The sequence below is a fragment of the Manis pentadactyla genome, chromosome 3 (genome assembly GCF_030020395.1).
Source record: "Manis pentadactyla isolate mManPen7 chromosome 3, mManPen7.hap1, whole genome shotgun sequence".
Lineage (NCBI taxonomy): Eukaryota > Metazoa > Chordata > Mammalia > Pholidota > Manidae > Manis > Manis pentadactyla.
This window is the reverse complement of record NC_080021.1, coordinates 188,656,823-188,682,972: the sequence shown is the minus strand read 5'-3', so window position 1 is coordinate 188,682,972 and position 26,150 is coordinate 188,656,823. Positions and strand designations below refer to the sequence as shown.

The 26,150-nt window shown below is 38.7% G+C and overlaps 1 protein-coding gene across 1 annotated transcript in view; it reads right to left on the bottom strand.

The window, feature by feature from the left end:
- Positions 1-26,150, bottom strand: part of TDRD7 (tudor domain containing 7) — a 77,031-nt gene that overhangs the window by 15,294 nt on the left and 35,587 nt on the right. The window contains exons 7-12 of the mRNA XM_036888546.2: positions 17,193-17,779; positions 13,511-13,697; positions 6,414-6,525; positions 4,546-4,748; positions 3,448-3,582; positions 1,636-1,722 (exon numbers count right to left, since the gene is read on the bottom strand). Of these exons, the coding sequence (XP_036744441.2) occupies positions 1,636-1,722; positions 3,448-3,582; positions 4,546-4,748; positions 6,414-6,525; positions 13,511-13,697; positions 17,193-17,779 (1,311 nt within the window). The remainder of the gene's footprint in view (positions 1-1,635; positions 1,723-3,447; positions 3,583-4,545; positions 4,749-6,413; positions 6,526-13,510; positions 13,698-17,192; positions 17,780-26,150) is intronic.

Below are 26,150 nucleotides of genomic sequence, written 5' to 3'. Positions count from 1 at the left end.
GTTAATGATTCTGTGTTAATGTTAATTTCCTGGTTTTGATAAGGTAATGCAATATGTTAACAATTGGAGATGATGGGTAAAGGGCCTATGAGAACTCTTTGGAACTATTTTTGCAACTTTCTAAAAGTCTGAAATTATTTCAAAATAAAAAGTTAAAAAAATCAAGTATTTGTACATTTTTGTACAATGTACAATTTTTGTACACTAAACAACACAGAGCTTTAAAAGTCAAACAATGCCATGTTCTTTTTAATGACTCATGTTTTTGAAATTTATGACTAAGCACACAACTCTTTGTCATATAACCCCAGATCTCAGCCTTCTGACATAACATACATTCATATTAATTATAATAATTACTTCAAAATTGTTGCTTTCATTAAAGTAGACATGACCAAATTTTATTTAAATAAAGGGAAAATCAGTATAATTAAGTTACCAAAATGTTATGAGGTATTAAAAAATCAATAAAGCAATGGTTCTTATCTTCTTAGGGTTGGTTTGAGAATCTTACAGAATTACAGGTACCTTCCCCCCAAAATGCATAATACACAATTTGGTACAATTCCAGTGGTTCAGGAACCCCCCTGAAAATAGAGGTCCTTGTGTCTAGATTTAGAACTTCTATAACAAAAGAAAAACAGAAAAAAAACCAAAAACAGAATAAAATCAAGCTCAAATTTGCACTTTTAGCAATTGGGCACACTAGATATCAAAGAATGAAAGAAACAGCAACCACAAAAATCCAAAACCTGCCTCTGAAAAACATACAGCAATATGTGATGAAATACAAAAAACCTCTTTTCAAATTCATAACTTAGCTTACAAGAAAATAAGACAATTATTAGGGACTGAAAACAGAGGAATATGTGAACAAGAAAGTCAAGGCCATCCTTCAGGCAGGAGGGAAGGAGGATTTGATCCCTGCCCAAGAAGCCAGAACTCTCAATGGAAGGGTGAGTTGGGAGAGCAATTAGGCAGCATCTTAATGAAGTTGAAGATATGCATTCCCTATGCCCAGAAATTCCATTCCTACATATATACCCTGGGAGACATGCACAGGAAGGGTCATGGTAGCGCTGTTTTAATAAAAATCTATAGACAATCTAAGTACCCATCATCAGGAGAATGAAGTAACAACTTCAGCGTATTCACATGTGGTTATATCATACAGCAGCGAAGACTAATGAACTAGGGCTGCACACATCAACATGCGAGAACCTCAATAACATCATAAATGAAAAAGCATGCTTCAGAAGGCGCAGTACATTTTACTATTTACATGAAATGTATAAACATTTATTCATTTCATTATACTTCATTTATTTTGCTATATTCTCTATACATATTCATTTCTCTATATTAGGATATATAGACAGTAAAAGTGTGTATATATAGATACAGATAGAGTAAAAATTTAAAGAAACGCATAGGAATGAGGATCACCAAACTCAGCTGGCAAGCACCCCCAGGGATGGGAGAAGGGGATGTAGAAAGGGGGTGTCAACCACATCGGTCATATTTTATTTTTCAAACTAGTGATGAGTACATGGGTGCTGATTCCATTTTTTAAAAAAAACTTGTCTGCAATATTTCATAATAAGTTTTAAAAAAAAGTCAAGTGACTGATTTTACCTCTACTCGTAACCATTTTCCTTTGCAACAGAAGAGGCAGATTTTCCCACAGAAGGGTAATGAAACGAAGTACTTGGAGGTCATGTGCTACAAAAGAGAAATGCATGACACTTTTATTACTTTTAGCAAAGAGCATATTGCTACACCATTGGAAAGCATGGCTGTGGCACAGCCGGCCACTCAACTGCATGTAAGTGGTCTTCCTGTGAGGAATGGGCTGCAGCAGATGCAGGGCTTATAGAACTTTAAGCCTGTTTCTCATGCCTTTGCTGATGGCAGTCATCTACTCTCCTCCCCTGCCCACAGATAATAAATCAGCCCTGTCAAAATGTCTAAAAATGTTAGCATGGAGGTCAGTATGATTCATCCTGGCTCCAGCGCCATCAGTTAAACATGAAGAGCGAGGATGAATCTGACAAAAAGGAAAACAGCCTGGATAAAAGTGAGCAGGTTGGGCTAGCTGTCCATAAGGCCTCTTCTTTTCATCTTTTAACATTTAACTTCAAAGATAAGATATTAATTCCAAATGTTACCGACACAAATATGGACATCAGTATCAGTGAAATGGCAACAAGTCATGGCCATAGACCTCTGCATCCTCCTCTTCCTGTAGTAGTTTGAAGCTGGGAGCTTGCTACGGTCCCTCTTGTTCAGGATGAATGTTTCTACTCTCCCCAGAAGCAATGTCTGCACTCAGGTCACCAGAGCACTGGGGACTAGCAAAGGCTCTTTTCATCACCACAGGTTATAAGCGTATGCATGCATGTGAGTCAGCCTCTCTGGGGGTGGTCTCAGATTTCTCCAAGATAGATTGTAAAGTAAACCTAAGTAATGATCTTGAGATATATCTAAGACATCTGTAACACAGAAAGAGGTAAGGATATAGATCTAATGCTTCAATTCTAGGCTGTAGCCTGAATTCAAATTTAACCTGATTTAGCAATTATGTTGGAATACATATTCTATGTAAGACACTAGACACTACAGCACCTAAATGAATTAAGTGCTTACCATTAACTGGTTAAGGTTCTGTCTCTGCACTCAAGAAACCTACATCTTAGTAAGGCAAACGAATACCCAAATAACTAAAATACTATGCTGCAAATGAGTGCCATAGGGCACTTGGTGTTCTTTGTAGGTTAGAGGGTTTCCTTCATGTAGTGAGGGTGTCAGGGTTGAAGCAGCATTATAATTATAATTTAGTCACTTAAAAATCAGAGCATATTCTGGATTATGACAATAATGCCTTAATGGAGGTAAGGAAATCACCTTAGTACCTTAAAACCTCTATAGATCCCGAGTCAGAAAAGAATACTTGAATCAAAGAGTAAGGAGCATATTAATACATTTAAACTATAGAACCACATTAACTGAGATGGTAGGTTTCCAGAGACCATAAAGAGCTTGGGGAGTGATGCCTCGGAAGTTTTATTCTCCTAAATCCAGAGGCAGAGGAGCCAGCTGGCTCTAGCAGAGTCACAGGCAGCTGCCCTGTAGGAGCACCAGCTGCACCTTGTCAGTAACAAATCTACCAGTTGTGAGCACTTACTATGTGCCAGGCGCTGTGGTAAGCAGTCTTGTGACCAGTCCTTTTGACAATCCTATGGGTCCACACACAATTATTATCCTCATTTTACAATGTAGAAACCAATAGTTTGGTGTTTTGTTTTAAGTTCTGCAGTCTGGGCTCTCACCCACTATTCTAGAGATTCCACCTGAAACTATTCAAAAGTTACACACACTTATACAATTTAGTGACCACTCATTTGCAATTTTAGGACTAATTTTAGAGGTGGGTGATACTCCACCTACCTTACAATGGAAATAGCCCTCTATCTTATGCAGCAGGTTGTTGAGCTTGTTCAGGCCCTTACAAGGCACCTGGCAGTAGAGTGTGCCGTCAGAGAAAATGTTGGTCACTTTGACATTTGTGTACATGGCATCAACCTGTAACAACAAAGGACAGACACATCAAGGATGAGAACAGAGCATAGCTCTTACCTACTTAAGGGATATCTACCTAAATATCTCATTAAAAGCCCTTTTTAAAATTTAAGTTAAGTTGGAGGATAGAATGAAATTCATAACTTAAATGTGAAAAGCTAACTTGGATAACTCTCTTTCCAAAAGGTTCTGATATCACTTGTGTTAGGCACAAAGTGGACATTTTGCATACATTAACTCATTACTACATTCCATTTTTTTAATCTGAAAGGCTAAGAATATCTTTAACTTTGTCTTATTTTTCCTCATTAACTTAGAAAAAGAATTACATAAACTTATTTTTGTAACATTAGCAGAAATCAAAATAAAAAACTCATAAAATCAATCCCAACCAGCCTACTTTGTAATCTGTGAGTTTTATTAATTTTTTAAAATTGTAACATAGTAAAGGTTTAAGTTTAGCCATATTTAGTCATATCACAATATAAAGACAGTTCACTACTGTTTTGTTAAAACAGATATTTTCCCAGTGTTGCTATGAAGCCTTTAATGTGATCACTTTTAATATCTCGTCCTATTCTTCAGAGTGACTGCTCTATACTTTTCTTAAAGGTTTCCTTCTTTGGAAAGTGCATTTTAAAAGTGCTAAAGCTAATAACAAACATCTTTACTGATTTATTTTTCCCTCCTTTTGTAACATCCTCCCCTATTGTCTTTGCAAAACAATTTAATATAAAATGAATACATGCTCATTGTAGAAACTGAAAAATATAACAAAAATCCAATTCTTAATATTTACCATTGTGTTTTGGCCTTTTTCCCCTCTTCTAGCCCCCACTTTTTTTTTTCTCAATACATATGCAGTCTGTCTCTGTTGTTAGCCTAAAATTTATAGCATTCTTTCCTGATAACTTTCTTTCCTATGATCTGTGTAACAGATGACAATAGTGGTCCTCCCAGCGGTACCTGAAGGTGAACCTCTAGTGACTTGTCACATATGGCCTTTAAGCAGGTGGCATTGATATTGACGTCATCTTCTCCTGAGGTATCATACAGGACAACAAATGGGATATCCGTTTTTTCAAGTATTTCCACTGCAAAGATCTTTCCACAAGTTAAAGACTCAACCACCTTTACTAAACCAGGATCATCACTTAGAACTTCTAACCCTGAAAAATATTGAATATTTTAATTTATTCTTAATTAGCAGACTCATTTTCAGATAGATTCATTGTGTTTGTTTGGGTCACTTACTATAATTATGAATATACTAGGCAATTCTCACAAATTTTCAGGGAAGCTTTGTTGCACAACCTTCTTTACATTACCCACCCTATATATTTCAGTGTTAAACTATATAAGATGAATGACCTTTTGAATATTACACTAAGGCAGGCAGTCTTAAAACAAGAAGTTGATGATCAATCAGAATGTCTACTGTAGGAGAAATAGCCTTCACTTTACGTACAAACACATATTTAAAACGAAAAGACTAATACATATAAGAATCTACCGATTGTGTCTACCAGTCATGTGTTTGTTATGTCCTTCCTATAAATACATCCTTGAGTTTTACATTTTCTAATTAAATATACAAAATTATTTCTTATAAAATGAACATGCATTTACTGGAAACTAAGACAACCACTTTTTTTCTCTTTAAGTATATCAAGACAACCCTGAAGATATCAAAGAACTTTCTGATTTATCAAAGAAAGATTAAATTGTGTTTACTATAACATGGGATTAGGTGAATTTTATTGTAATATAATTACTCTTCAAATTCGTTAAAAACTGTAATTCCAAGTATCATATATATGACCACATTAAGTTAACCTAATAAATTAATTAAAACTAGCTCCCATTTCCCCAGTGTTTCTATACTATTTTTATATTTTTTCCCTTTTAAGTCCATAAACAAAAGCCTTGACAACCTCTGAGCTACTTTTCTCTTGCTCTCCAGATACGTAACTTCACAGTTTTTATCAGTTTTCATGTCAGCATGAAATCTTGTTTGTGCTCTTGGTATGTTCTTCTCAAAACTAACTCCTACCGGTTTATAAAAGGATTTTAAAATTACTTGAGATTTATCCAACAGATTCATCTAACAAAGACAAACTCAACTCCTCTGACATAAAGACTCATCCTTGCTCGGAAGGAGGTATTTCTTCACTGGGCTAATTTTCATGAAGGAATTCTGATCATTTTCTGCATTTGGCTCAGGCTCTCCGGGCATGGTGCACACATATTTCAATGTCTTTCCTCATGATTAACGTGGCCACTGTATCCTCTGTACTTTCAGGTTATCCCTACAATGTCATTTGCACACATGTGCATTTCTCTATGCTTCCCCAAGGAGGAAAGAGAACAGGGATTCATCAAATGTGCCAAAGGCTGCATGTGATTTGTAGCTAAACTCACGCTTGGGCACATGAAGGTGTGTTAGTTGGTGAGCAGCACCCACAGAGTCCACCTCAGTGCGAAAGAAGCTGAGAATTACTTCACAACAGGTCAAACATGATTCAAACTGATCAAATCCCAGGATACTGGGCCTCTAGCAGTTACTACTAGGGCAGTTAGAACAAAAAAGATGCCAAAAAATATTTTTATAATAAAATAAATCACGTTATATATAACATAACAAAAACATTATATTTTCATAATGATCACATTGTATAAAGACCACATTAGACATGAGTTTATTTATACTTTTCAATAAATAACACACTATAAGACCATGCAATACTTAATACATTTAATACTTAACCAACCATAAGTACAATGGTAATAATGTACCAAACTGGAGAGAGCTTTTTAAAGGAGGTTCTTCTTACCTGCAAGCTTACACTTTGTAGCTTGAAATGAGAGTGAACAGAATTTTGGGTTCAATTTGTATGCTTTGCTCTTTTCAATATATTCAGTAAAACCATAGTCAACATAGCACACCTAATAATAACAAAAACAAAAACAATGACATTGAGGTTCAAATAAAATTCTTTATCCTCACTTCTTAAAAAAACAACTGACACATTTAATTGGCTCCTTCTTATTCCATAATCAGCAAGTTAAGTAGGACCACACTGCTGGAAAGTACTAGGTGAGGTGCCCCTGACTTAGCCCGAAGAGAAAGGCTGGGGCCAGGGCCAGGGAAACCAGGGCTTCTGACTTCCAGGCCCCTCTGCTGCCCCTTGGCCAAAGGGAAGAACCAGGTAAGACCACTGAAATCTGATACCTTGTAGTTACCAGCTTAGCAGCACACCCATCTGGTTCTGCCAGCCCTGACTGGCCTCATTATAATATAAGGGGTGCCTACATCACCTTATTCTCTATTGATTTACACATTTCCACTCAAGATAGACCTCCTTAGGGAGCAGTATTTGTTTCTCGAGAGGCATCACTCTGGGGGTATTTATCAGATTCTAAAACCTCCAGGCAGCATTTCTGACAACCTGCTCTCAGCCATTTACTTTCAGAGACTGAGATTCTTTCTTTCGGTGACAATATTGCACTGTAAAAAATAGGTACTCCTTTTTTTTTTTCAGGAGTGCAAAGTGGAGTTAGGCCTTCATCAAGCTCAGCAAAAGGCCCCAAGTCTGCTGGACAGAGCTCTGTGTTTGCAGAAACCTGCATGGCTTTTCCTCACCATTAGCACAGATCATTAAGAGCCTGGATATTATTTTTAGAGATTTAATAAAACCTGTTGAAAAGGACTATATAAACGAAATCTTATTGTTTTAGAAAAATAGAATCTAGACACATTAAGGTGTGATCTAGAATGATAACTAAGAATCTGAAGGGAAGTGTTGAAAGTCTAGTCTGCTTCTCTAGTTAAAGTACATGACTGTTATTAAAACAAAACAACAAAAACCAGGGAAAAGGCATGGCTGAGAGACAGCAAGGAACAGAGAGGCAGATCCTTTTACTTTCTACAGGAAATAAAGTCCACAGGTCAGATTCTTACTACCTGGATTATGGTATTAAACATACAAAACAAAAATTCTCCCCAGCAGAGAATCTCAGGGAAAAATAAAGAGTTGGAGAGGAAAACACTAATGCCTTTCCCTGACCACCTGATACTGGGTCCCTGGGGTGTGTATATCCCATACTGGAGAATATTATCTCTTAGCATCCATATCTTGACTCAGTGCTGCCTTAGGTTCAGAACTCTGACAGAGTCCCCATATCAGAAGCCAGGCATTTAAGTGTATGGGTCCATTTCTCCAATCTCAATTTAGCACCTGCTGTTTCTTCCCACAGGCCTCAGGATTCAGGCAACTTTTGTTTCCTTAATAGTTATCACCACCTACAACTTGGTTCATGGAGATAACATGGTCTGACAATAGGACATAATATGTGAAATTATGATTCCTGGGATATTCAGAATGTATTCCTAGCATTAACAGACTAAGGAATATGCTGCTCCAAAATCTGCAAAGGCTTTCTGTAATGTTTGGAGCTTGTTTCCTTTCATTTACTTTCTTTTCAAATCAGATACCATGTATTTGTATGGTAGCTGCAGTCTGTAAAACACTTGTCCATGGATTGCCAGTCTGACTCTCACCACACCCTGTCCTATGTCCTTTGCTCTGTAAGATCTGAGTAGAGTTTCTCTGCCTTATACCCTGCAATCAGCACAAGCAGGCTCACAGTCCAGGCATCAGGCCCCAGTGCATTCTTGGTTCTCTGGCACCACCTAATGGTTATATCTCACAGCGCCACCAGAGTGATAACCAGCAGACCCCTGGGATGTGGATCTGGATCAGGCAAAACTGGCACCAACCTTTGGAGGGGGAGTTACTGCATGCTTCCATTTCCCATACTCACCAAGGACCTGACAAGTGGAGAGCAGAGAGGGAACCGGTATTCACTGTCAGGCATGGGTCAGTTCAAGAGAAAAAAGACTAGCTAAGTAGCTGGGGTTTCTCCAAATAAAGGGAGAAATTCATCTCTGCTTCATGGGGATGTGGGGAACAAGATCAGGCCAGAACCGCTATAAGTACCACTGCCTTAACAGCTTACTGCTGTACTTACACCAAGATGCTTTTATTCCTAACACCGGCCCACGGCAATCAGAGTAGTGGCGCTGCTGGCTGCTCCCTCTTTTGTGAGACCCTTTCTTGTTCTGGCTTCCATGGCACTGCCTTCTTGGTTTTCTTTCTTCCCTAGCCATTCTTAACACTTCTGTTAAAGGCTGACATCTCTGTGGCTCTCCTTCCCATAGGAAGTTCCAGTGAAGATAGGGTCTGTTGACTGGAGTGTTTTCACAGAGATGATGTCCCCAGGGAAGGGCATTCCAGATACATATAAAGGAGAACTAAGGGGTATCCTTGGGCACCAAGCTCTCAGACTCAAATGATTTAGTCCAATGCCTCCACTTTGTAGGCCCAGGGGATGGAGAGGTTTGATCAAGGGCACACAGCCCTTAAGGGGCAACGGGGGCGAATGCCCAAGTGCTAATTGCACTGTGCTCCTCACTGCTCCAGGTCTCTACTTGATCCTTAGCTTCTTCCAGATTTTTTTCAAACTTAATCCAAGTATAATTTACACTGAATAAAAATTCTCTTTTAAAGTGATGGATTTTTACAAAGTATATACCCATATAATCACCATGTCCACTACTCCAAAAAGTTCCCTTTTGCCCTTTTCCAGTTAAGCCCCTACTACCTCCCATCCTAGGTTACCACTGATCTGATTTCAGACACTACAGATGAATTTTACCTGTTCTTAGATATCACTTATTTGGAAGCAGATAGTATAACTCTTCTGTGTGTCTCTTTCACTTGTGCAGTCTGTGAATTTTATCCATGTGATTGTGTTTTCAGTAGTTCCTTCTTTTGTTGAATTACATGGATAACCTACAATTTGTTTATGCATTCACCTGTTGGTGAACATTTAGGTTATTTCCAGTTTGGGACTATTAATAAAGCTGCTACAACCATGTGAGCACAAGCCTTTCGTGCACCTGTGTTTTCATTTCTCTTGTGTAAATACTTAGGGGTCATATGGCAAGTATTAGGAGTTGCCAATTTTCTGGGGTTTTTTGAAACTTCCTGTTTTCAGATTTTTAAAGTCAAGTCAAATTGCTTAAAGGTTATGTCTCTGTAGATTTGGTTAAGGAATTTCCAAATTTATCTGTGGAGCAAAGGGTGGCTAAGGGTTTAGGGTAAGCTTACTTCTAGAGAGAGGGCCAGGGCCTCTTCTACTGAATAAACAAGGTAAGAAACAGCAAGCATCCCTTTCTGACCACCTTCCATTGCGCTTGGGGGTGGCAGTCTCAGGGGAGAGTGCCTGACGGTCTTACCTTGATTCAGGGATTAGTTATTTGTACTCAGTGACACAAAATGGATTCTTTGTCAGGGACTGACACTGGCATGAGGAATAGGTTTTATATTATAGAACAGAGGCTGCAGAAATAGAAATGTTTGCTTTCTTGCAAAGCCTGGAAAATCCTAGTTGCACCTTGAGCGGGGAGAGTTCTAATCCTCAGTCTCCGCACTGAGGGAAAGGGGCGGCAGTGGGGCAGGGGATGACCACTAGGAATATGGCCAAGCCTGAAAGCCCTGACACCTGCTGATGGAGGGGGCTGGCAAAAGAGCCCTCTGACCTTTCAAAGAGGACCAAGAGGAAGGCTCTTGGCAGATAACCCAAGTCCTAGTCACGGTTCTCCCCAGCAGGCTGCAGAGGAGGGGAGAGGAAGGCTGTCATGTCCCAACTATACTGCTTCCCTTACTGCAAAGACCTGAGCTTGATTAGAAGCCCACAGAGCTCTGATCAGCATTAGTTGCAGGTCCCCTGGAAATGGGGATAAAGGTCTTTTCCTGATTCCATGCAGCGTTATGGATACTCCCACGGAGAATAATTTTTTTTTTAACTGAAACTCGGAGACGTTATGACTCTCACTGATTTAAAAGCTGCAGGGATAATCTTTTACAGATAGTAACTTTCCAACTTCTGAAGCAAATGAAATACAGTTAGAAAGAACACAATATTATCTGGAACATTGGCATTTAAAAAATAATGCGTTCACTAAAGAAGAGTTAATATCCATCTTTTAAGTATTCCAAATGTAGAAGAGGAAGGAATACTTCCAAACTCATTCTATGAGGACAGCATCACTCTAATACCAAAACCAGACAAAGACACCACACACACCCACAAAAATATTACAGACCAATATTCCTGACGAATGTAGATGCAAAAATCCTCGAACAAAATATCAGCAAACCGAATCCAAAAATACATCAAAAAGATCATCCATCGTGACCAAGTGGGATTGATTCCACAGATGCAAGGATGGTACAATATTCGTAAATCAATCAGTGTCACACACCACATTAAAAAAAGGATAAAAGCCAGATGATCATCTCAATAGATGCTGAAAAAGCATTTGACAAAATTCAACATCCATTCATGATAAAAGCTCTTAACAAAATGGGCATAGAGTGCATATACCTTAACATAATAAAGGCCATATATGACAAACCTGTAGTCAACATCATACTTCAGCAAAAAGCTGAAAACTTTTCCTCTAAGATTGGAAACAAGACAGGGATGCCCACTCTCACTACTTTTATTCAATACAGTACTGGAGGTCCTGGCCATGGCAATCAGACAACACAAAGAAATAAAAGCCACCCAAATTGGTAAGGAAGAAGTTAAACTGTCTCTATTTGTACAGGACATGGGTATTGTACATAGAAAACACTAAAGAATCCCCCAAAAAACTACTAGAATAACTGAATACTGCAAAGTTGCAGGATACAAAATTAATACAAAGAAATCTGTTACATTCCTATATACTAACAATGAACTAGCAGAAAGAGAAATCAGGAAAACAATGCTATTTACAATTGCATGAAAAAGAATAAAATATCTAGGAATAAACCTAACCAAGGAGGTGAAAGACCTATAGCCTGAAGACCTATACCCTGAAAACTATAAGACACTCATGAGAGAAATTAAAGAAGATACCAATAAATGGAAATCTAACCTGTGCTCATGGATAGGAAGAATTAATATTGTCAAAATGGCCATCCTGCCTAAAGCAATCGACAGATTAAAAGCAATCCCTATCAAAACACCAATAGCTTTCTTCAACAAACTAGAACAAATAGCTCTAAAATTCATATGGAACCACAAAATACCCCAAATAGCCAAAGCAATCCTGAGAAGGAGGAACAAAGGTGGGGGGATTACACTTCCCACCTTCAAGCTCTACTACAAAGCCACAGTAATCAAGACAATTTGGTACTGGCACAAGAACAGATCCATACACCAATGGAACAGAATAGGGAGCACAGATATAAACTCAACCATATATGGTCAATTAATATATGATAAAGAAGCCATGGACATACAATGGGGAAATAACAGCCTCTTCAACAACTGGTGTTGGCAAAACTGAACAGTTACATCTAAGAGAATGAAACTGGATCACTGTCTAACCCCATACACAAAAGTAAACTCAAAATGGATCAAAGACCTGAATGTAAGTCATGAAACCATAAAACTCTTAGAAGAAAACATAGGCAAAAATCTCATGAATATTTGGACACTTAGGTTGCTTCCATATCTTGGCTATTGCAAATGGTGTGGCGATAAACAGGGGTGCATATATCTTTTCCAATCAAGGATTTTGTTTTCTTTGGGTAAATTCCTAGAAGTGGAATTACTGGGTCAAATGGTATTTCTATTTTTAGTTTTTTGAGGAAGCTCCATATTGCTTTCAACAGGGGTTGCACCACTTTGCAGTCCTACCAACAGTGCAGGAGGAGTCCCCTTTCTCCTCATCCTACAAGAATTCTTAAGGCTTTCCTCCTTCTGGATTGCTTCATTTGTGTTCTCTTCCTTTTACTAATTAAGGTATGTGGGGAAAGACTATTCTGCTGCCCAGGAGTTGATGGAGATGAGATGAAGGAGAATTACAGTAAGAACCCTAAGGTCACAGCAGTCCAAACTGTGCATGTGGGGCAGCTACTGGCTGTCAGTGCTGAGCAGGACACGTGACCAACTTTTTCCTGGACAAATCTCCTTGGGCAAGGGAAACAAAATAAAAAATGAATAAGTGGGGCTATATCAAAATAAAAAGCTTCTGTACAACAAATGACACCATCAGCAGAACAAAAAGGCATCCTACAGTACATATTCTTAGACAACTCATCTGTTGAGGGGTTAACATCCAAAATATATAAAGAACTCACATGCCTCAACACCCAAAAAAACAAATAAACCTATCAAAAAATGGGCAGAGGACCTGAACAGACTCTTCTCCAAAGAAGAAATACAGACGGCCAACAGGCACATGAAAGATGCTCCACATTACTAATCATCAGGGAAATGCAAATTAAAACCACAGTGAGATATCACCTCATATACACATTGGTCAGAATAGCTAACATCCAAAAGACGAGAAACAACAAATGCTGGCGAGGATGCAGAGAAAGGGAAATCCTCCTACACTGTTGGTAGGACATCCATCTATTGGTTAAGTGTCCATCAATAGATGAATGGATAAAGAAGATGTGGTACATATACACAATGGGATATCATCCAGCCATAAAAAGAAAAGAAATCCTGCCATTTGCAACAACATGGATGGATCTAGAGGGTATTATGTTCAGTAAAATAATCCAGACAGAGAAAGACAAGTACCATATGATTTCACTTATTTGTGGAATATAAAAACAAAATAGCAGTAGACTCATAGACACTAAGAAGTGACTTGTGCTTACCAAGGGGGAGGGGGGAGGGGACGGGGAAGGGGATGAAGGGGCACAATTACTTGCAATCACAATACAAGCTGATCATGGGGACTGTTGAACCACTGTGATTTACATATGAAATCAACATAAAACTGTATAATAATGATACTTTAATAAAAAAAATAATGTGTTTGCCTTCATAAAGCTGTGACAAAGTAAGCAGTGCTTGCCTTTATTCTGTTCTCTTCTGTTGAGATGATCTGCGCTCGTAACCATGCGTCCTCCTCAGCACTGACAGCCAGCAGCTGCCCCACATGCACAGTTTGGACTGCTGTGACCTTAGGGTTCTTACTGTAATACTCCTTCATCTCATCTTCCATCAACTCCTGGGCAGCAGAATAGTCTTTCCCCACATACCTTAATTAGTAAAAGGAAGAGAACACAAATGAAGCAACCCAGAAGGATGATTCATTAATGTTATTGTTTTTTTCTACTATCATCCTTGGTTCCAGTCTCAGACTTGTTTACAACAACAGGGAGCAGAACGTGCATTTAGTAAACATTTCTCTCTTGATGAAGGTAAATGTAATATTGTGGAGGTCGTATAAAACAAGACCAAGGGTCCAACATATCACAAACAGAGCAAATGCTCAGCAACAATGCAGAGAACTAGAGGATGTAACAGTACAGGGGGTCCTCGGGGAGGACGAGGCTGAGAAAAGACTCAATGGAAGGGAAGAGAAGAAGATACGCCAGGAAATGGAGACACCAGTGGAAGCCAGTAAGCAGGGGCTGACTTAGGATTTTGACTAACACTGCTGGAGATCTTTGTGGATTACTGAGAAGAGAATCTAGTTAGTTTGCTCTAACTAAGGCTGGGTCTGACCAAACTGCAAGCTCTGAAAGCCAGTTTTAACAGAGAAAAATTTTAATGGAGAAAAATAAAGCCTTAAACACACTAAACCCAAACAGGTGACAAACCATCCTTCCAACTTAATGAACAAATTTGAACAAATTACAAGAAACTGTTGAGTTCTGATAACCTTAAAAGAGATGATATGCTAAGTTAAATGTCTATTAAATAGTGTGCTTTCTGAGAAGTATTTTTTTTTCAGGATACGCCCCCATCCCCTTCAACAATTTTCTGTTGACAACCTCAGTCACCTTATCCCAGTTTATGTTATCAGGACGTATCATTTTCCTTTCTGCCACATAAAGGCTGTTGTTTTCTTACCCATTAGTCCTCAGAGACAATTCCATCAAAGGTCCCTTTCCAGTTTGCAAAACCTGGCAAATATAGTTAGGCTCAGGAGCTGTCTCAGCAACAAGATAGAGGCTGTGTACCAGAATCACCCATCTAGGAAGATGGGGGATGACCCACAAGAATAAAGTTGTCTTTGTATTGTTCTAGCTTTTACCTAGGTCCCACATGATCCTATATAGCTTTAAGAAACTATTCCTTTAGGAATGTTTGCATGTCTTTTTGGTAACCATCAGCAGGACAGAAGGCACCATATTTAACCTATTTGCTAAAAAGCTTTAAAAAGTCTTACACAAAATGAAAAGAATGCCTCTTTGAGGCAATGGCTATTTTAAAACCAAATACTACATGCATATTATTTACTCCAGAAATAGCTGAAGAAGCTGTCATGCTCTTATCATTTAAGCTTATTGAGCTTTCCTGTTAAGCTCTGAGGTACTGCCTGGAATGCAGCTGCACTCTTGACTCTGAAGCCTCCCAGGAGGTCTGCAACTCTGCCCAAGTGCCCATTCCCTGCAGTCTCATGGGTCCTCCTTTTGGTGCTCCCACAGCCCTGGGAGCTCAGCTGGTTGGGACCTTGGCTGTAGCCCATGATTTGGTAGTCTGCCTAGCACACGTTGCTGCCGGGGAGGAGGAAGGTGGTGAGGAACAGCCTGGATCTGGAGGCAGCTTCTGCTCTCTATAGCAACCAGCAGAGAAGGATGGCAACCGGCCTGAGAGGGGCGGGAGGATGACCTTCCAGTTGGTATGATAGTGGTCAGTGGCAAGAATGAGGTCATACATTGTCCCCAAATTACTGAAGCAGTCAAAGAATGATTTGTAGGCCAATTTAAGTATGCCATAAATAGAAAATTTTACAAAGTTAATTTTTGAGGGAGGAGACAAGGGATTCCCATAGTTGACCTGAGGGTTCTGCCACAGCAACTCCCCAGACCCTTTATGAGTACAGTCCTGGTTTCCAGAGCCTTCTGCCTGCCTGGGTGAAGATGTGGCTACAGAATAAGGCTCAGCCTAGCTGGGATCTGCTGAGTCTTTGGGGCAATGGGGGGATGCCAACGACTTAGGGTCATCCTAAATTCAGACATTACCCATCATGCCTGCTGCCTGCCGGCCACCCTGTTGAACATATAGAATGCTGACTCCAGGATTCAAATTTAAATGGAAAAATGGGTCTAAATAATCAGAGGGCCCTGGACCTAATCATCTTGGCTTAGCCTGGAACCTCCTTATCAAAGTCCTGGAACTGATTTAGATTCCTGCCAAACTTTGATAGGAACACCAGAAATCACATGACTGATCCAGCTCAGGGCTATATCAATGCCATTTTCAGTGAAAATGGCACCAACTACTGGTAACAGTTACCAAAGTATTCTGCCAAGGAGGCAGATTTAGATTTCTTTATGTCAAATGGTGAAAGTTAGCAATGTGCTCCTCAGCATCCTTCCTTTATCTCAATTTATTAGTGTACTGTAGTGGGACCCCTAGCCCTCAGCAACCGATTTCTATCTTCAGGCCATACCACATCTTAAAATAAAAGCTGTATACATTTACTTTTATTACTGTATTAAACAAGATCTCTCTAAAGCTTCTATATGTTACTCTAGTTTGAGTCTCGTAAGATACTTGAGTCTCACTTCATTATCCACTCAGACTTAGTTTGTTCAAATGGAAGAGCTTTAAATTTTTGGTCTGTTCTTTCATTGAATGACTTTATTTTCTGTGGCCCTTCATTAGGCCTTCCCAGCTCAGCTGTGATTCTCTGGAGGCATAACAGCCCAAACCACAGAGGCATTTTGGCTGAAGATGCCTGGATACTGTTCTGCGTCAACCTTTTCTTGTTCTGTCAAGGCACAGCCACACCCAGAGACACACAAAACCAGTTCCTATTATTTATCCTGAGTCAGAAACTGCAAATTACAGTCTTTCAATATTTTCCATGTATTTTATATTATCTCCAAAATTCATGTCAAGTACCTAGAGCGGACTGCTTTTTGTAATTCCAGTTATGATTGGCTACTTAGGCAATGACTCCTACCAGGCAATGATACCAAAGGCTTGAATACCTTTGGGCCCAAGGGCTAATCTGATATACCAGGAAGGTGGTGCTTAGCTATTTTGACTTTTTAGGAAATGCTCCATAGTCCCAGTTTAAACAGTAGTACCTACCTAGTGGGCAACTTACCTTTTCTATGGATTAGGTATTGCTTTTGACACCTATGTTACAATTATGTTTTTGACATAGACTTTTTTTTCATACTGTCAGGTCGTATCATCATACCAATTTTAAAAACTGTCAATAATCTTTCCTCACAAGAATAGTTGTATATTTGAATACTTAAGGGATATCAAGAATATATGCAGAGATTAATTTTTTAAGTACTTTGATTTTAAGATGCTCACCAGAGACAAATGCACATATATGATCATAATGTAGAAGAAATAAAAATTAAGTCTCCTAAGAGATACAAACAAAAATGTGCTGGCAGTTGACAGAAATGTGCATGAAAATATATCCATATTTTATTATACATCATTATAATGCTACAGAACTAAGAATATATTATTCTTCCTTAACCCTCAGTATCCATGTGAAGAATAGCCAAGTGAAAACAGTACACCAAGATCTTAAAGAATGAGAAAATAAAACTTGCCTGATAACCACTTCATTTGTGTTGCTCAGTTCAACCACTAGTACAGATGGGGATGCCTCATTTGGAATGACTAATGGAGGAATTGCTATATTCTCCATAAAGGTATCAGCACTTTGGGCAAAGTCTTCTTCTACTTGCAAAGATTCTTTTTCACCCACAGAGTTGGTATCATGGTCACCATGTGCTTGCCCTGTATCCTTAAAAATTTTGTCAGTAGGCAATGGAAGTTTAGCATAGAGAATGGCCTTCTGGGGATTTGCAGAAATGTAGTCTATGGTGCACACATCAGAAAGTGAGGCAAGGTTTTTTAAGGCATCCTCAGGAAATTTCACTTTGAACATGTCCTCGAATGCTTTTGGGAGTGCACTGGCCCAAAGGCCATTTGAGTATTTCACCAGCAGCTTGGCAACTTTCTCTTTAATGTCTCCTGGCATAACTGCTAGACACCCTTTTAATTCTGGTATTTGTTTTGGAGCAGGTAGAAGAGATGGAGGTACTTTCCCAGTGTTCAGTTCACTTCTCAAGAGCTGCTTTCTCTTAGCTGGATAAAGAAGTAGATCTTGACCACCACTGCAAGGTTTTTCCACCTGAAATTTTTAAATAAAGTAAATGACAGATACTTCAATGGCTACAAACAATCTGAAAATACATTCATACATTTTAAATTTGAGAGCAAATTGATCAGAAAAACACAAGAGTGTACACTTTCACTCTTCTCAGCTACTAAGACTTCAGTGCATTGTCTTCACCTACAAACAATATCATGAGCCACATTTCAGAAATCAACAGGGAAATAAGAGTACTAATTTTCTTTGTGAGACATCTGGCCTCCAACAGACTGAGGAAATCACGTGTGTTTCTGTCCTGTTAACCACACATTGCATTCAGTTCTCTCTGCCAAATCTAAACACTTAACGATGCTGACGGAATACAAGGTGGATTGAAGCTGTGGAGAGGCATCAGAACTGTCAGCAATAAACCTTTGTGAAGAAAGCTAGGATGTATTTAGTCAAAACTGAAATGCTGTCCTTGGATTATCCCGAGAAAACCCTCAGCTTTCTGGTACCAGGAAAAGACACCTGAGTTTTGACAACCACCATAGTAGAGAGTTAGCTGAAAGTGCTGCCCCTCCAGTGAACAAGAGATAAACATGTCACCCATTCTCTAAATTTATTGCATGACATTTGTGAGAGCCATGGCTTGACGGTATCTGTTTATAGAAGAGAAAAAGTAGGAAAGAAAGTGATGGGTGGCACTTTTTTTCCCCTTGTTCTAAGCCTACTACTAAACCAGAGGTCAGAGAACTATGGGTTGCAGCCCAATGAAGCTCACCACCTATTTTTGCCTAACCCATGAACTAAGAATGATTTTTATGTTTTTAAATGGTTGAAAAATCAAAATAATTACTAATTCAGTGAGCATAAAGTTTTATTGGCACTCACCCAATGCTTATGTATGGTGTATGGTTGCTGTTACCTGCAATAGCAGAGAAGCAATTGTGCCAGACAGTGGGTGACAGTCACATAGCTCTTGGCGCACGAAGCCTAAAATATTTACTATCTGGCCCTATACAAAATAAGTTTCTCAACTTCTGACTAGAATGAAGTTGGTATTCACAGCTCTCTGAAAAGTCTTATTTTGTCAGATCCTATCCAGCTATTCCTTAGCTGCAATTTAAGCTCTTAGGAGAGTACTCCAGACCACTGAGGCATTGACACAAGCTTAAGAAGTCCTCCCTTCCACAAAAGAAGACTATTAAAGGATGCTGGGTGGGTAGCTTGTAAGGAATACTGCCTTTACTTACTTCATTTTCTATATGCTTAGGGAGAAAGAACATAAATATGTATATATAAAAAAGGTATTGTCTTGTTGCCAGAGAAGAGCTTTAATAAGTCAAAAGAAAAGATTAATTTAATATCAAAATAGATTCCTTTTAGTCTGGCTCTATTAAAGATGATACAGGAGGACTATGAATATTAATATAAGTATAAAATGCATTTTCCTCCTCATATTCTCCTTCCAATGTGTGTTTAAGTTCTGAGGACTGGGGGGAAATTCCATGCCTGAAAACCCCAAAACAGCAATGAAAGTAGAGGCCATCCAGTCCATGATTGGCATTGGCAGGCAACCCGGTTGTCACTGGTGGACACCTTGTTTTAAGTATGAAATCTTAAAATGCCCATCTTCACTGTGGTTTAAGACACTAAGTAAGATGCAAGAATATAGACTGGGTATCCAAGGCACAGCCTTCAAGGTTTGAGAAACATACTTTTGGAACAAATGGAAAAATTAAACAGAATTCCATGTGTTATTCACTTGTCATACAGAATCCCAGCTACTGTAATTTTAGATGTAGACATGGTAGACCTCTATATCCCAAACCAGTTGAGCCCTCTGGTCTCATCTGAAAACCCTTCTTCATTCTTCACCTACCTACCTCTTCTCAGCTCTTCACACCTTCTCTGAAGTGGATGGTAGAGGCTAATTTCAGTGGAATAGTCAGTCTTACCTAAAATAACTCTCACAAGTCCCATGCCCCAACTGTTTACATGGACTCTTCTGAACAAAGAGGATAAAAAGGGTGCTTCAGTTTCTGATCCTTTTCTTTCTGATGAGTGAACTAGAATATGGGATATTTTAATGTTCAGTAGTCTCCCCCACTCACAGTCTCAAAGCTTCCATTCCCTCCTGTGCTTCAGATGTAATCAGGGCCAATTACCTAATAATGTGCTTTATCAAACCTCTAAATATGACTTCTGATCATCAAATTCTTCTAGCTGGGATTACTCTCTCTTAACAGAAGTTATGAACATTAGGTCCACTTGATGTGAAATGGTTCAGAGCAAAAGCAGAATTCTCTTTCTTCTGACCTTAATTCTACAATAATACTTAAACATCATCTGGAATTAGTAAGCTTTCAGAGCTGTGTCTGCAGCATTTAAGTCAAGCTTTGCCAGTCAGCCTATAAAGTAGATTTTTAATCAATAAGCCCGAGTTTATCCAAAGTCCAAACAATAGCCAAATAATCATCAGAACTAGAAGACAGATTTCTTTCCTAGGCAGTTTTATTTTATTTTGATTGTTTAAAGCAGATAACCACCCAACCCCAAAATGACTAGTTCCTTGAACTGCAGGCACTTTGCAATGTGCTTCCTCTTGACCTCAAGAGGGTTGGCTATGAGTCTAAACTCTACTTTGTTCTCCAGTGGTTTGGCCTCTTTAAATTCAAATAGCATTTACTAAGATTACACATAGGCCTGACATTAGGACCTGAGCCTGACACTAACTGGAGTTAATTCAGATGTCCTTCAACACATTAGGCAGATATTCATGGATAAGTTTAAGGCTGTGGAAAATAGGCCTGGTCCACATACTTCATTATCCAGTCTTTGGAGAATGGCTGACAGGTTATTCATTTCAAAGGGAAAAAACATTAAACTCGTAATATTTAGAATTTACAAATGTAACTTAAAAGAAATTTTTTTCAGCTTGTTTTAAAATCTTCGTATGAATGAAAAATTGCTTTTCCCAGGCATTCTACTGTGATTGCCATCTGTCCTCCACAAAATGTGTGTCTCTTTTTAAAAATTTCTTGGTAAATGGGCTTAGGGAAGACAGCTATTACTATATCTACCCCCAGCCTACAAGAATCTCCCCAGAGATAAGGAATAGCTCTACTGTGAGTTACAGCATGGTGTCCACTGCTCACTGTACTCTGGTGCACCTGGCCAGATTTACGCATGGATCTCCTGCCACACCCCTCAAGTAGAACAGCTGTCTTCTGACCTTCACAAATAACCAATAAGGTCAACAGCCACTTGAAACATGGCTTTTGTCATTTCCTTAGTGTGACAACCAGCTGCTAGTCATTGCAGCTGGCTCTCTCAAGAGAGTGCTATTATAGCATCTAGTCCCTTTAGTCTACCTGACTTAGGTACATACCTGAAGAGGTGGTCAAAAGGCCTCTTGTTCAGTAGGAGATGAGTCAGGATCACAATCCTGCCCTTTTCCTCTATGTTTTCTTTATTCTGTGGCTCTACATTTTTTTTTTTGGTTTTGGGTTCCCATCCAAAAAAATGACCAGTTCAATGACTGGGAACTGGTATGACCTAGAAATCCAAGTTTACAATGTATGGGCCCTCACCCATACTTCCCAACAGGAGAGACAGGTAAGTAACATAAAAGACTGACTCCCTTTGCCATGGAGTTCAAGCTACCTCCTTTGGTGATCATCAGAAGATTCTGGTATCTAATATGCTTTAAACTGTCTATCCCCACAAGTTCATCATATTAGCTTGATTTCTGCCTCATTTGGAATCACAACTTGAATGAGATATTTCTCTCACACTCCTCTAGGATTCTGTCAGTTTGGAGTAGACAGATTAGGTTTGGTAGATCTGACATGCAAGGATTTAAACATCGATTTCTCCAGGAGCCCTATTTGTTCACACAAATAAAAGTCTTCATTCTATATGCCTAGAAACTTATTGTCTAATTCTAGGAGGCCTCTGCTTCCTCTTTTCTAATTTTACCTGTGCTGTACATTTAAATTTTGGAAGTCAGATTCCTTTGAGTCTATGAATGCTCACCTGCTGACTCTGCAGCATGGGCCACTGAAGTAAACTTACTGTCTCTTAGGGAATTAGAATTTTGGGGGGGATTCTCTAACAGAATTGGCATTGTCCAATTAAATTAAAAAGTTTTCCTAAAGCAATTGTTTGGATCTCATCCAGCCACAGTTTTGTTTCCACTGGGTAGTAGTTCTTTGCACTGAAGCTTTAAATTACTATACATTTCATTTTATATGGTCCCTACCCAACACAAGCCTGAGACAGTATAGTAAAATCACATTTACCTGGAGACCTGCTTCCCAGCATTTGAAGCATGAGCAAGATTTGAACTCAACCAACTTAAAAACTCAACTTCAGCAGTGAACAAAGACCCCTGGATAACTAGCAACAATGAAAACAGAAGCTAGCGCCCTATGACTAGTCAGTTCACAGACAGACTGACTGGATGATGACTTCCTTAGGAGCTCAGTTTTCTTGTGCTAAAGTGGTGAAGTGCTGGAAAAGGTAGAGCATTGACAAAGAGATGAGAAAATGGTGCCCAGTGAAGACACACTGAGAGGTTTGCATCTGAAGTGTATAAGGCAGTATGTGGAGCATATATTGCATGCATGTAAGTACACTGAGACCAGCTAAACCCATCCAATTCAAAGTTCCATACCACCCACATCCACCACCCTCTCAGCAACAGTGGACTAATGCTGGTGATGCTAAGCCCAAATATTCAGAAATGGTTATACGTTTTTAGCGTTTGTAGCTTTTCACAGAGATTGAATCAAAGGTAAAGATAAAAAGTTCCTTGTAGAGGGTAACTTCTGACAGTTCACAAGCCATCTACTCAGAGAAACTCTTCCTCTATCATCTTGGATGAGTTGTTTCATAATATACTTTATAATGGACTTAATATATTTCACTCCAGCTCTTTTCCTAGTAAAAACTTTTAACTGCTGCTGATTACAACTATTTATATCAGGACAAACTTCAGTCATTTTTCCCTCAGCATGGTCCAAGGCAGGCCCTTCCTCACAGGTTCCCTCAGGAAGACAACGGAGTCTTCTGGTCAGATGTGTGCAGAGCGTTCCGGGGTGGACTCGGCTGGCAGGTGTGGCTTTCACTGGGCCTTGTAGGCCGAGTGGGCACTAGGTATGTTCACATTACCTTTGGTGCGGGCAAGGCGCGGGTTCCTCTGAGAGGACATAAACTTGCCTCATCTTGGAGTTTCAGCTCTCTTGACTTCAGTCATCCACTGCTTATTTTTTTCAATTTATATGTTTGTTCTTCCCTCCCTCTTCAGCTTTTCCTTTGTTTTCACTGAGGTAAGTCCCTTTGTAGAGTTTGCTGGGCATGTCTCTAGCTTACCCATGGGTCTTAACCTGGTTTAATTTAAGCTGGGCTTCCTCAAAAAATAACAGCTGCCTTTTCTGAAGTACCTATATGTTTCTGATACCCTACTGGCAGCTGCTTTTTACAGTGTGGCTCATTTAATTCTAACAACCCTACGAGATGGGGAGAAATAGTCACCTTTTAGAGTAAAGTGTGGCTCAGAGAGGATGATTTGTATGCTGAAAGTAATACAGCTAAGAAATGGGAAAGGCAAACCTCTATTTCCAAAGCCCAAATTTCTCTCACTGCATGATGGGACCCTCTGGGTAGTTTCTGTTTGAAGTTCCAGAACAGCAACACCATTACTCCTCAACTGCTATATTCTGATTTCCCTACAGAGCTATCCTTTCTCCTATTCAGATGTTCACTGAAATTAAATTAAAAAATCCTCTAATGTGTTCAATGCATATTTCTTTCTATTAGTAAAAAAATTAGAAAAGAAATTGGATTCCAATTAGATATTATGGCTAGACTTCCAGGTTCTCAGTTTATCTTTTCACTGCTGCTCCTGCTGGCATTGTTCTATGGACTGTATCTATGCCATCAGCCCTGAGGATACACCAATGTTGCTATTTGGCCTCTGAAGCCCACTCTGAGATTCAAATGGAAATCTCTGCAGATGATTATCTCTGGGTAGTAGGGTAATGGGTGATTTTTATTTCTACTGTAACTTAATTTTTTTTCATTTTTAAAATATGAAATGTTTAATATTAGGGGAGAAAGTCTTTTTCTTAAAAAAAAAGAAAAGAAATACACTGCACTTGGATTTCCTCTTCAGTTACAAGCCAAGTCAGTACATTATCAAGACATTACCAAATTTTTCTAACCCTAAAATTTCTGTACTGTGCTTGAGACTGTCTGACCTTGCCTGTAGTAGTTTCAGTCCTGGGCATGCTATCCATGCTTCTGCTTTTCAGCAAGGTGAAAAGCAAGAAGTCAGAACAAAGGGAAAACAGCCATTGTATAACTGATTGGAACAGCTCAAAAATAACCATGGTGTAACTGTTTAAAAGTGTTTGCCAGCAGGCTGTTAAAAAATATTCAGAGTTGAAAAAAAAGTTTTGAAAAATATCAACAGACTTTAATAAGATAGGCAAGTTTTGGTACCCTAGACACAGTGCTTTACTAAGTGAATTCTTATACCTAATAACTGATAGTGATTCCATCTAAACAGTCCTGCTGAGAGCATATAGATAAGAAAGATGTATTTCTGCTTCATGGTCCACCCTCACTGCCTGGACAGAAAATAACCATGCAACAAAGATGAATTTGAATGACCAAAAAATAGAAAGTCAATTGTTTCAGCACCTGAAATTTAGTAGGAAAGCACTCTTTTTAGGTACAATTTTAACATCAAAGAGACAGATACTCTCTTACCTACAATCCTAGCAAGAGAAATTTTGGGGCCTTGCAGACATGTAGAATAGCAAGCATAAAAATAGTCATAAATTAAGCTACATAAATACTAGTAATTATCTTGGAGTATAAAGTAACCAGATATATAATATATTAAAGAGAATCTATGGAATTAATTAAAAAAATTTTTACTCTAAAGATGACTTCTTTATCAAGGCTTAATAGTGAGTTATACGTACATTTTGACAATAAATAAAATGCTCTAAATTCATTGAAGATATGCTGTAAGTTCATGAATGTCTATGGATTTAAAAAAATAAAGAGCCATATGCATTCCTAGGAGCTCCAGACCCTGAACCTTCGAATTGAGCAGTGTGGTAAAACCTTGAAAGTCTTCTAAAGATTAGGGAAATCTGAGGGGTACATCAATGCTGCTAAACCTGCATCCAGTAAGGAGATTCTTCCCAGAAAGAGATAAAAATGGAATGACTGAATAGCTACCTTAGGAATTCCCATTATAAGAACAAACCCTACACTCCACATAAACCAGGAATAATAATCTTACGGTCATTAAGCATTCTTAACTTTGTAAGTAGGGACACAGCTCTATTTCCAGAGTTTGATGTTTCTCCTTACTTTCCCATTTCACACTGTATATTCTAACATGTCACATTGCCCTCGGGTGTTCGTAGCACCTAGGGTAGTGACTGGCACCTGCCAGTGCACAGCAAATGGTGTAGAAACAAATAGAGTGGATGGATGGATGGATGACTCTTGTCTGGAAGGTACATGGAACTCCAATGGGTATCACTGGCCTGGAATAACTAGTCATTACAAAAACCCATGCTGTCTTTAGCCCAGGTGCTTAAAAAGAAGGAATAGCCTAAACTTTGCCTAACAGGGTTGGGGACTAAAATATATATTAAAGAAATGAAAGCCCTCTATTAAACAGTAATCTTCACGCATATTTAATTCTACAAGCTTAGAAGCACCAAGTAGCTGCTAATGGTACCATTTAAAAGTTACCTTGTTGAATATATTCTATATAAATAAAAACATCTAAAAGTTAGTTACTTTAAGAATCTAGTTGTCTCTATCTCAGGCTGAACTAAGATGCCCAATAAGCTATACTGATCCATCATTTTATTGTATAAAAGATTCTCAAATAGGAACAAGTATGGAGATTGATGTCTGTTCATTTTCAACTTTTTTCTCCAAAAAAGTTTGCAAAAATTTTAAATCTGAGTCCTATATTAATTTTAAAATAAAAATAAGGGACTCAATAAATAATTAGCCAAAAGAACTAAGATTTTTTAGCTAAAAGTGTTTTAAAATGCCCAAGATTAAGCTTATAATGTTTGAGGTTAGTAAGAAAAGTTTTATTACTAGTAAATTCAAGTTATTAAAATGACAAAGCTATTAGTATGTACTGGTAGCAGTTCAATACAAAATGGTATACATATTACCTATTAAACTGCATTTTAAAAATAATTTAAAACAAAATATATACAAAAGGTAATTAAAGCACACAGCCCTCCAGCTTGACATACTTCTGTAAGTACGAACCGGTATGTGTTAATCTTAGAGATAAAGATTAATGAAGCAATACTATGTAAAGTGTTTCGTGCTGCCTGGATAAAAGGTGATATTT